This window comes from Agelaius tricolor, unplaced genomic scaffold (assembly GCF_023055355.1).
Source record: "Agelaius tricolor isolate 1412-34295 unplaced genomic scaffold, bAgeTri1.0.p SCAF_30, whole genome shotgun sequence".
Lineage (NCBI taxonomy): Eukaryota > Metazoa > Chordata > Aves > Passeriformes > Icteridae > Agelaius > Agelaius tricolor.
The window spans coordinates 3579970-3592097 of NW_027269290.1; the positions used below are offsets into that span (position 1 = coordinate 3579970).

Sequence of the window (12128 nt, forward strand, 5' to 3'; positions counted from 1 at the left end):
CCTGCCTGCCACTCCCCTGCAAAGGCAGCTGTGATTGCTCAGCCCCTGGGTGCACACAGGAGCCACCAACTGCTCTGCCCTGGGCACAGGGGCACCAAGAACCCCCCAAGCCACTCCTGTACCATCCTGCACCTTGCACTGAGATCCTCCAGGGAACAGGGAGAGCAGAGAGTGCACGGCCACAGGTGCAGCTCCGTGGGTCAGCACAGCTCACGAGCCCTTCCCTGGGTGCTGCCAAGGCGGAGAAGGAGCCCTCAGTTCTCCTCACTGGATGGATGGATGGATGGATGGATGGATGGATGGATGGATGGATGAGGGATGGATGGATGGATGGATGGATGGATGGATGGATGGATGGATGGATGGATGGGTCCATGGATGGATTCATGGATGGGTCCATGGATGGATGGATGGATGGATGGACGGACGGACGGACGGATGGATATACGGATGGATGGATGGGTCCATGGATGGATTCATGGATGGGTCCATGGATGGATTCATGGATGGGTCCATGGATGGATGGATGGATTCATGGATGGATGATGGATGGATAGATAGATAGACAGATAGATGGACAGACAGTGAGTCTGACACCCAATACATTTCATTACACCCCACAGTGGAACATACCCACACCCTCACTCTTGCAGTACTCAAGGCTGTGTTCCCACCTTGGAAAGGAGGGAAACTGAGGCAGGGAAGGCAGGGGCTGGAAGCTGGGTGGGGAGGATGGTGACAGAGCAGGGATGAGGCAGCCCCAGCCCGTGTTGTGAAAGCAGCTGTTATCAGAGCGGGCGTCACGCCGCAGCGAGCGGCTTCCAGGAAAGGAAGGAAGTGTGGGGTCACCCAGCCCTGCTGCCGCCCTTTTCCAGCAAACAGCCCAGGCCTGCTGATAATGGGGCCCTGCCACGGCCACCCAGGAATTCAGAGCCAATGAACGGCCACACGTGCTGCCCTAAATGTGGGATTCGCCCCCGTTTCCTCTCCCACAAAAGCAAGAGATGGTGCTGGGGCAGCAGTGGGTGGTGCTGATGGCCCCTGACTCCTGTGCAGGTGCAGAGCAGCATCACAGCAGCAGCAGGCCAGTTCCACCCCAGGGACTCTTACTGGTAGGAACTGGGAGTCACTGGGCTGGGTTTGCTCCTGTGGAAAGGTGCTCTGGGATGTGTTTCCTGCCCTGGCACAAGGTGGATAACCCCAGAGCAAGGCTGGATGGGGATGGGGGTGTGATGGGGAGCTGCTCTCACACACCTGGACCTCTCCCAACACCTCACGCTGGACACTGAGCTGGAGGCCACAAACCAGCAGGACACTGGGCAGCCCCACTGCAGTCCCAGTGCCCTGCACTGCAGCAAGGCAGGATCTCACCCCTGACACCATCCTGCCATGCAAAGTGGCCCAGGAGGAAGCAGGAGCCTGCTCCTCCCCGATACTGGCAATAATTACATGATTATGCGATTTGGAAGCAAAGTGCAGATTAATCTCTGATCTTGTTAGGCCGTGTTTTACCATCTGCCTTGTGCAGGCAGGAGAAGCCCTCGTCCCACGCTGGGGAAAGGCAGTGGGAGCCTCTGGGGAGAGCTGAGTCCCACAGAGCAGTGGGTGCCTTAGGAAAAGGGTGGATGGGGAGCTGAGCACGCCAGGAGGAGCGGATGCCACCCCAGGCAGCAGCTGTCGGGCACAGCCCAGATTCCTGGAAGCCGGGCTGGATCCGGCTCGGCACGCACGGGGCCGGGCTGGGCTGCGCTCGGACTCCTCCTTTGGCCAACAAGGGCAGGTGACAGCGATGACGACCATGGCCCGCGGTGGTGGGGGGGGCTGCTGGGAGGGAGATGGCAGAGTCCAAACCGCAGGGAGAGGTTTATAATCGTCCAGGTGGGATACAGAGATGGAGAGGAGGGACAGAGTGCAGCGGGTCTGTGGCAGAAGATGGGGTGGCCCCGGGATCTCCCGGGCTCCTCAGGGGTTCCCCCTTTCTCCTCCACTCAGGAGGTTTTTGCCAAACAGGGAGGGCAAGACCTGCCTTTTATTGTGCTCATGCCAGATTTTTTCCTGCTGCAGCAGCCCCGGTGCAGAGCCAGGCCCAGCCTTTGCAGCAGTGTCAGGTCTGGTGCAGATGGGGATGGGTTTCCATGGGATCTCTGCAGGATGGGACAGCACCAGTCCGGGTCACTCTGTCACTCAGAGCTCTCTGGGATGACACTGGGAACCTCAGTGTCACCAGCTGGGCTGGTCCACCAGCACCAAGAGCTGGTACCTGTGTGCCAGGGGCACTTTGGGGTGCAGGGGTGCCCCTCTGCCCCCTCGCCCTGGCGTGTGGCAGGGCCCGGTGACCACTGAACTGCACAAGGGGACAAAGGCCCCATCCATCGCCCATCCCGGGGTGGCCGCTGTCACCTGGCCAGCCCATCCCATCCCATCCCATCCCCACGTGGCGATTCAGCCTCCTCCAGCTCGGAACCAGCACCGGCCCTGCCGGGAGCCTCCTCTGCTCCAGCTGCACACAGAACCCCGCGCTCCCCGGCCGGCAGGCGAAGGCCCGGGAGGAGATGAAAGGGATTTCCCGGCTGACCTCCTCACCCCGCACTATTTGCACCTCCTTTCCCGCACGCAGACAGGCATTTTTCCCATGCTCAGGGGGTCAGGGCCCTCCCTGCACTCCAGGACGGAGCAATGCCAGGAATGTACCTGGGAATAGGCAGGGTTTTGCAGGGTGGAGGGGGAAGAGGAGAGCTGAGCACCCTCCTGCCCGCAGTTAGCCACCGACATCTGTTCTACGGCCATGAAAAGGTGCTTTTCTTGTGCAAATGCTCTGCAGGAAGAAACCTGCTAAGCGGGGCAGGTGGGGCTGCAGTCAGCCCGAGCCCCGGCCGTGGATGTATTTTGTGTCCCCCAAGTGCTGCCAGTCCCTGGTGCTGTCACTGGGCCAGGTCCAAGTCCCCAGGCACGGTCAGGGGTCTCACCAGTGCGGGTGGGCCGGCTCAGCCTCCTCCAAACAGCACCCAGCTGATTCCAGCCACGTCTTCTCCCTGCTCTTTCTTCCCCTTTATGGGCTGGAATAAGCCCATTTCCCCACTCCAGTCTCACAGGGGCTTCCTGCCCCCCCCGTGCCTCAGTTTCCCTGGGCTAAATCAAGGAGAACAGCCCCTGGAAGCGGAGCCCACAGCACATTCCAGTGTCTCTGCCATTATCCCAGGGTGGATCCTACAGCTTCCCTGGTCCCAGCTTGGAGGCTGCACTTCCACCCTGTGACAATCCCTTCCCAGCTGTCCTAGGATGATAGGGAACAACACAGGAGAAATGTGGCTCCTTTCACTCCTCCCCACCTCGACCTTGCATCACCCAGGATAACAATAAAGGGGAAATGAAAATAGATTGTTTTGGGACAAAACCTGGAGTGCTGGGATGATGCCAGGAGATGCCCAGGCCCAGGATTTGCTGCCATCACCCAGCAGGGTACAAGCCCCAGGCCCAGGCACTGCCCCCAGGCTGTGTCTCTGTGCCCCCTCCCCACTCCTTACATCCCTTCTCCCTGTTCCTTCTGCAGGGGTGACACAAATCCTCTGTGGATTCTCACAGGGATGATCTGGGTGTCTGCAACTCAGGGTGACAGAAGGGGGACAGGAGGAGCAGACAGGCTGGGCACCCCAGGACATGCCACGTGTGCTGGGACCCTGCTGGGGACAAAATCTCCCAGGGGCTGGGGGGATCCCCCCTGTGCTCTGGGGGAAGGGATGTGGGATGTGGGTGGCACATCCATCACCCCACCATCACCCCGATGCATCCCACTTTCCCCTGCTGCTCTCGGCAGGAGGGTTTGCTTGTAAACAGCAGCCCCTGGGTAACACTTCTAATCCCTCTCTTGGCTATTATTCATCCCCAGCTAACCTTAAAGCCTCCCCCTTTTTCTCTGCGAGGCACCCCCAGAGCAGAGGAAATTCCTCAGCCCTGACGTGATGTGAAACACGAGCGGCTCGGCCCCAGCCGCCCCCTTGCCTGCCCCAACCTACCCGGGCCATTTCCCAACCCAGGTTTCCCTGTAGCATCCCACTCCCCCCGCTCTTTTTTTCTTTTTTTTTCCTCTTTCTTTCCCCAACCACCCCTTTCTGCTTTAGACATTGTAACCCGAGAGGCTGGAAATGCAGCTCCTTTCATCTTCCATTTCCCACATCCTGAGAGTCTGGGGAGAAGAAGCCCACCCAGATGATGGAATCCCAAATATGCGGCTCCTTCCACCTCCCCGATCCCCTCGGCCTCCCCCCCGTGAGGCTCTATTCACAAAGCAGATTAGCCATGCTGCCGCCTCCCCGCACACCTCGCCCCAAAAAGCCCGCGAAAAAGCCAACATACAAAAAAAAAAAAAAGAAAAAAAAAAGAAAAAAAATATAATTATTAAGAAGAAATCTGCACGGCTGCTCCTGCCAGCGAGCAGGATGGGTCTCAGCACCTCCTGTCCCGCTCTTATCCTGCTCCCATCACTGTCTGGTGGGAATTGGCACCCACAGTCCTGGGACTGGGTGCTGGCTGAGGGGGGTTTTGGGGAGCTGCAGCTGGAAAGGTCCAGCCAGGACCCTTCTCCTCCCTGTGCTCGGGTGATTCCATCCCCAGGATGTGGTGTGAGGTCCCCAAGGTGTCACCGCTGCCGTGTGGTCCCTTCTGGGTCTGGGGGGACCCTGAGGATGAGGATGAGGAGGGAAAGCAGCACCCAGGCAGAGCCTCACTGCTCCCAGCACTCGTGACCCAAAGTCACAGGACCCCAGCCCTCCCCTCTCTCTGGGGGGACACCCTGCACCCCGAGCTTGGCCTCATCCCACAGAGATGTCCCTCACCCGCACTGCCACACCAGGAGCGTGCCCACATTTCCAAATGTGAGAGCCCAGAGCACCTTACTGTGTTTGTGGGGTGACTCGGAGCAGGTGGTGACACACAGGGGGTGTCCCAGCAGTGGCACAAACCCGGTGCCACCAGGAATTTGTCACTGCGGGTGGGTGGGAGCACCCTCGCCCCTCACTCTCCTCCCCTCTCCCAGCTATGCCAGGCTGGGACAGGCCAAGGTGGGCAAAGGCCTCGGTGCCCTCCTCGTGGGGCATTGCTGAGATGCCTCAAATCCCTTTATCCAGGTTCCATCAGGGAAGGGTTCGGGCTCCCCCGGGGACCCGCAGGGTCATTTTGGGAACATTTTGGGTGCCGTGCCTCACCCCACGCCCTGGGCCAGCCGGTTCCCCGAGCTGGGGGAGCCAGGGGCAGACTCAGCCAAGGTCAGGCAATGACTCAAAGGGAACCACAGCCCTCCCTGGTGTGTCACGGCACTCACGGCCCCGCATCCTCACCAGGGGATGCCCATGGGGCTGCCGCGCTCCCTCCCGGCGGGGCATTGACCTTGCTGGTTTGTTCCAGGACATCGGTGCAAACCTGAATTAAATCCCCTCACCCCCAGGCGGGCCTGGGGAGCCTCTCTCTCCCTGCTGGGCATCGCCCTGGCCCTCCCCGTTTTCACCTATTTGCTAATTGTGCTGGCGGGGAAGGCGAGGGGGAGGAAATACAAAAAGTAAACTGCGAAAGCAACACTGCAGCTCCAAGGGCCCAGCACGGCAATCAAGCGATAAAGCAGTAATTAAGCCTGATTGTCATGCAAGGCAGCCCCGGTTAGACTGGAATGCCGCTGAAGAGCCTGAAAGCTGCCGGGATTGTTTGCAGGGCTCAGAACTGATCTTTTGATGTCTGCTGGGAGCTCCTCTTCCCCCAGACCTGCCACCCCAGGGTCCTGTTTCTCCCCGGGCATGGCCCTGGTTGGGTTTTTCCTCCTTGCAAGCCCTGTGGAGTCTCCTCCGGGCTGCAAACTGGTCCCCGAGGGCTCACGGCAGGAATTGGGGATGCTCCAGGATGGACAGGGCAGCCCTGGCCCGGGGAGGACCCGCGGGACATCCCCGTGCCCAGGCAAGGGCAGGGTGTGCTTGGGGATGTGGCTGCTGCCCTGCACCCACCATCCTCATCCTCGGCGGCTTTCACCCCAGGGGAAGAGGGATGGGGAGAGAAGAGATCCCCAGGGATGAGGGCAAAGTGGGTGAGAGCAGCAGGATGGGGTTTGTTTTGTTTTTGTTTGAATTTCTGACACATCCCCATGGCCTCACCCGGGCTGGCAGGGAAAGGCAAGAGTCTGGAATGGGCTGAGGGGGAAAGGTGACTCCCAGCCCTGCTTTGGGGTCATTTTGGGAACAGGAATGCACCTGGCTGGGTGAATCTGGAAAGAGATGGAGGTGGCTGGGAAGTGTGGCTGCCTCCCAGCTCCACGGGGCCAGGACAGGGAGCAGGAGGGGCTCCCAAATCCAAGGGGACCCAACCCTGAGCTCCCCTGTGCCAGGAGGGTTCCCTGATCCAAGGGAACCCAACCCTGAGCTCCCCTGTGCCAGGAGGGGCTCCCAAATCCAAGGGGACCCAACCCTGAGCTCCCCTCTGCCAGGAGGGATTTCCTTGATCCAAGAGGACCCAACCTTGAGCTCCCCTGTGCCAGGAGGGTTCCCTGATCCAAGGGGACCCAAACCCTGAGCTCCCCTGTGCCAGGAGGGTTCCCTGATCCAAGGGAACCCAAACCTGAGCTCCCCTCTGCCAGGAGGGGCTCCCAAATCCAAGGGGACCCAACCCTGAACTCCCCTGTGCCAGGAGGGGTTCCCTGATCCAAGGGGACCCAAACCCTGAGCTCTCCTCTGCCAGGAGGGATTTCCCCAATCCACGGGCACCCAAACCTGAGCTCTCCTCTGCCAGGAGGGGTTTCCCCGACCCAAGGGGACCCAAGCCCTGCTGCCAGCAGGAGGAGCCGGCGCTGACTCAGTGCCGGGCCGGAGCAGCTGGGCAGGTTTATGCACGAGGATGATTTTGGCCCCAGCTCATCCCGGTTGCAAGGCACGCTGCTGCTCCCTCCGACGCTAATGAGCAGGTTTGGGCAGAGCTGCTTCTGCCGAGGAGTCAGGGACAGGCAGCCCCCGGGAAAGCCCGGCGAGCTCTGTTTGTCAACAGGTCCCCATCGGTGCCTTTCATCATCCTGGCAAAGAATTTGATAATGAGTTCGGGGCCAAATGCTAAGTCACCTCATCCCACGGCTGAGCAGGGACTGGCAGAACCAGTTGTCCCAAATGTGCCCAGGCGTCGGGGTGGGAATAAGGCAGGAGAAAGGCGCTGCCTGCCCCTCTGCCCCACTCTCAGCTTGCATCACCTCGAATTGCAACAACAATATATTAATTTTTTTTAACAATTATATATTTTAAACAAAGAGGAATGGAGGCGCTGCGTCAGATTTTCCACACTTTTCCCTAAGTAAAAATGTCACTTTCTGGGTAAAACGGAAGGTAGATTTTCCAGTTTTTGGTTGGCTCAGCCCCAGAAAGAGGATGTGTCACGTTCCGGGTAAATCTAAAAGCAGCAGCTGTGGTGGCGAGTCCTTCCCGGCCACTGCAAGGGCTGGGCCGCAGCTCCAAACCCCAGTTTGGGGGGTGCATCTTGGTTGTATTTAATCCTTTTTCTTAACACTAAAGGGGATAGGATGTCACCAGCATTTCCAGTAAACCCCATTCGATTTCAAGCAATTCATCCCACAAGTATGTGTGGGATGCCAGGAACTCTTCGGTCTTGCTTAGGAGCAGGAGCCCAGATGGGCTTTGTCTGGAATACAGCTCCCAGTGGCTGGAGCTCTTTGCTCCAAATGCTAATAGAGTGAGTAATCAGAGATCTCCATCCAGTAAATTATTTATCTTATCTCTGGAACTCGGGGAGGCATCTCAGCCAGCGACTTCTGCGGAAAAAAGAAGACGGGTGGGGAGGGGAGTGGAGAGGGGTAAAAAAACCCTAAAAAACAGCGATATTAGTCAAGAGTCCCCAGCTGGAAGGGCCACATGGCCACTTTTACTGGAAAGGGGAAAAGTTCATGCGCTGGTTGGCGCGTGATGAAGCAACAGCGGAACAGCGGGGTGAGCCCGGGGGACGCCGGGCACGGGGGAAGCGGCGATTCCCGGGAAAAGGCAGCGCGCGAACCGGCGCCGCTGGGCGGGGCCGGGGGCGTGGCCGGGGCGCGGCCCCGTGACCGCGCGGGGCCGCCCGGGCAGCGCGGCCCGCGCGCGCCGCCGCCGCGCCCGCTCCCCATTGGCCGCCGGGCGTTAGGGGGGCGTGGCTCCGAGGCGTAGCCCCGCCCCTCGGGGCGTGCGGCCCCGCCCCCGGCCCCTGCGGCTCGCGGGGCCGGCAGGGGCCGCGCGCCACACGCGGCCGGGCCTCGCGCGGAGCGGCCGCTCGCGCCCGCAGCCCGCCCTGCCCTGCCCTGCCCTCCCCTCACCGCCCTCACAGCCCTGCCCGGCGCCGAGCCGCAGGTGCCGCCACCGGCCCCGCCACCGCCACCGGCCCCGCCGCCGGCATGCTGCTCTCCAAAATCACCTCGCTGGCGCACCTCCGCTCCGGGACCGCCGGCGAGCTGCACCCCGCCAAGATACAGCCAGGTCCGGGACGGCCGGTGTGGGGGTGCCCGTCCCGGCTCGGGACCGGCCGGGGCAGCGGGCGGAGCGCTGACGGGCGGGTCTCGTCCACAGGGAAGGAGAAGGAGCCGCTGGAGAAGCTGTACCGGGTGGGCCCGTTGCTGGGGAGCGGCGGCTTCGGCAGCGTTTACTCGGGGATCCGCCTCTCGGACGGCGCCCCGGTAAGTGGCGGGGCCGGCGGCGGGCGGAGCGGGAGGGGGCTCGGCGGGGCGGGCGCCGAGCTCATCCCGGCGCCGAGCTCATCCCGCCGCTCCCCTTGGCTCGCAGGTGGCGATTAAACGCGTGGCCCGGGACCGCATCTCGCAGTGGGGCGAGCTGGTGAGTGAGCGAGGCCAGCGGGAGAACCCAGCGTGACGGGCGGGGATGAGCAGAGACGCGGGAGGGTGGAAACCGGGACGGCGCGGGGGGAGCGGGTGTGGGGTCACCGGGGGACGCGGAGCATCCCGGGCCGGGGAATGCCCAGCGCCGATGGGGGCGGGCAGGAAAACACCGGGATGCCCAGCACCGATGGGAGCGGGTAGGGAGACACCGGAGCATCCCCCGGATCAGTGGGTGCGGGCAGGGGGAACGCCAGGGCTTGCCGCGGGCGGGGGTGGCTCAGCCCCGCTGATGGCAGCGTGGTGCCCCCGCAGCCCGGCGGCAGCCGTGTCCCTCTGGAGATCGTGCTCCTGAACAAGGTGGGCTCCGGCTTCCACGGCGTCATCCAGCTCCTGGACTGGTTCGAGCTCCCGGACAGCTTCGTGGTGGTGATGGAGCGTCCGGAGCCGTCGCAGGACCTCTTTGACTTCATCACGGAGCGGGGGTTCCTGCCGGAGGAGATGGCGCGGGGGCTGTTCCGCCAGGTGCTGGAGGCCGTGCGGCACTGCAACAACTGCGGCGTCCTGCACCGCGACATCAAGGACGAGAACATCCTGCTCGACCTGGCCACGGGCGAGCTCAAGCTCATCGACTTCGGCTCCGGCACCTTCCTCAAGGACACGCTCTACACGCAGTTTGACGGTGAGCCCGCAGCCGGGTGCATTCCCGGTGCCGGGCGTTGCGCGGCCGGGCCGGGCTCCGGAGGTTTCCCCGTGCCGGGGAGGGCCGGCATGAATTTTGCAGCCGCTGCCAAGTTCTGTTTGGCACGGGGAGGATGTTGTGAAACGGGAGCCGGCTCCTGGCCCTGCTGACAGCCTCCGTCACCCAGGCTGGCTCGGGCTGGGGCGGGGGAAGCCAGCGTGACAAAAACACCCTGGGGAGGGGGGAGCAGAAGGGGGGGTTTGCAAAACCCAAGCACCGGCCGGTTTAGTTTGCAGGTGCGGAAGGGCTGGGGCTGCTCCTCTCCCCTTGTTTGCCTTGGTTTATAATTTAAATTTTATTTTTTTTTACCATTGCGGGGGGGGTTGGGAAGGCGTGGTTTTTTCCCCACCCGTAGGTGGGTTTTTTCCTCGCATGTAACGGCCGGGCCTTTCCCGGGCCCTGCTGCCCTCTTCTGGCACCCGCGCCTTCCTTTTACAACCCAAAGTTTGTAAACAAGAGTCACGTGCTGGCGGGAAGGCGGGCGGGTCACGGCGGGTGCCAGCGGCGCCCAGGGATGCTCTGACGAGGGGCTGATGAGCTGCTGTGCCCCGCAGGAACGCGGGTGTACAGCCCCCCGGAGTGGATCCGCTTCCACCGCTACCACGGCCACTCAGCCACCATCTGGTCCCTGGGTGTCCTGCTCTACAACATGGTGTGTGGGGACGTCCCCTTCGAGCAGGACGAGGACATCATCCGGGGCCAGCTCTTCTTCCGACGGCGCATCTCTCTCGGTGGGTACCCGGCTTGGGACGTGCCTGGGGGAGGCAGCAGCTCCCAGGGAGCTCTGCAGGGGCTTCATCTGCAGGAGGTGGCACATGTGCTGCCATGCTGCTCTCCTCCCAAGCAGAGGGTGGATGGGGAGGCTGGGTACAGCTCAGATGGTGGCACAGGGTGGACAGGAGCCTGCTCTAACTGACCACTGCTTGCTGCTTTCTCTCCCCAGAGTGCCAACACCTCATCAAGTGGTGCTTGTCCATGCGCCCCTCAGACAGGCCGTCCTTGGAAGACATTTTCAACCATTCTTGGCTGCAGGACATTCACCTGGAACCAGCTGAGATCCACCTGCACAGTTTGATCCAGGAGCCTGACAAGTAACAGCTCCATGCAGCTCCTGGTCATAAGAAGCAAAGAAAACCAGACTTTTTCATCTTGACCATAACACTGAGCAGGGATCCTCAGATGTTCTCAGATGGGAATGTGCACATCCTTCCCTGGAGCTGTGCTGGGGACCTGCTCTTCCAAGTTTTGGTAGCCACCATCCAAGCCAGCTGTCCTGGACTCCATCTGAACTTTGTCTCTTCTGAGACTTTACCAGTAATTTTTTTTGGACTGGTTTTGGAGGCTCTCAAGTGTCATCTTGACCTGCTGAATTGGATGACCTGACTGCAAGAAAAGCTTCAACAGGGGAAAACTGTGGGGAGGGCAAGGCCTGTGGCCAAGTGGCTGTCCCTTCTCACTGTCCCTTCTCCCTGTCCCCATGCTTGTGTGCCTTCTGTTTGATCTGAGCCGTGCTGGAGGAAAGACTTGACTTTTCCTACAGTGCTGCTTTTCTGAGACTCGCCTGGGCCTATAGTTCCTTTTTCTTTTTCAAAAAGGAAATGGGTCAGAAGATGCTTGGGAACCAAGTGGGTTATGCCTCGCCTCCTGTGCCTCCATCCCACACGGGTTTTCTGGGGTTCTTTGCTTCTCTGTGCCCTCACGAATGCACAAACAATGCAAACCAACAGCTGTAAATGTGTACATAGTTCTACAGGAGCAAAGCTTGATGTACAGTTGTGAATAGTGATAACATTTTGCCTTTTTTCTCATTTCCAGTTTTTGTTTTTAATTTATTTTCATAAATTTGTTGTTTGTTTTGTTTTTTAAAGGAAGAGTTCTAGCCACTAGGATAACTTATTTATTTATTTATAATTCATGTGGGTTTCCAGCCCATGCCTTGCTTCTACAGCTGCTGATCCCCCGGTTTTCCATTTGGGTCTTCCCTCTGTTTCTGTCCTGTGTCCATCCCTGGGCCCATCGTGTTTCCATTGGGTGTCTGGTGGAGGTGTGGGGTGGCAGCTTCTCCCCAGCTGTCTGTGTACATAGTTCTGGGTGCTGTTCTTTCCTTGCCACGTGCAGATCTCAGTTTGCAGATGAATTTGGGTTTTTTCCACGGGTGTCTTGGTTTTGGGGCTGGGGAGGGGGGGGGGGCTGGCCCAGGCTGTCTGCACTGTCCAGTCTGTACCTGTAACCACGTGTGTAGCTGGCGGGTTTTGTTAATAGTTAATATTGTACAGGGGAATTGAGAAATCTTATTTTTTTTATGCGGTTTTAAATAAAAACAAAACACTTGCTGTGATGGAGACATTCCTTTGTTGTGGGGTGGGATGGAGGATATGCTGTGAGTTGTGGGGCACCAGTGACCACACCATGGCTACTCCAGGGACCTTGTCTCCAGCCACACTTGACTCCAAAGATCCCAGCACAAACTGGGACCAGCCAGTCAAAAGCACCACGGGCACAGCTGGATCCATCCCTCCACGGGGTGTTTCCAGAGCTGCCTGCTCCTGG

General features: G+C 60.1%; 1 protein-coding gene across 2 annotated transcripts; it reads left to right on the top strand.

Moving 5' to 3' along the window:
• Positions 1–8260: 8260 nt before the first annotated feature.
• On the top strand, positions 8261–11916 carry PIM1 (Pim-1 proto-oncogene, serine/threonine kinase). 2 transcript variants are annotated; one of them, XM_071450065.1, is made up of 6 exons: positions 8261–8483; positions 8574–8680; positions 8787–8837; positions 9152–9518; positions 10133–10309; positions 10522–11916. In XM_071450065.1, the coding sequence occupies exons 1-6, from the start codon at positions 8402–8404 to the stop codon at positions 10671–10673; spliced, it is 936 nt and encodes a 311-aa protein (XP_071306166.1). In that variant the 5' UTR covers positions 8261–8401; the 3' UTR covers positions 10674–11916. The 2 variants fall into 2 exon arrangements, with proteins under 2 accessions (XP_071306166.1, XP_071306165.1); XM_071450064.1 differs by having other exon boundaries at positions 8261–8680.
• The last annotated feature ends 212 nt before the right edge of the window (positions 11917–12128 follow it).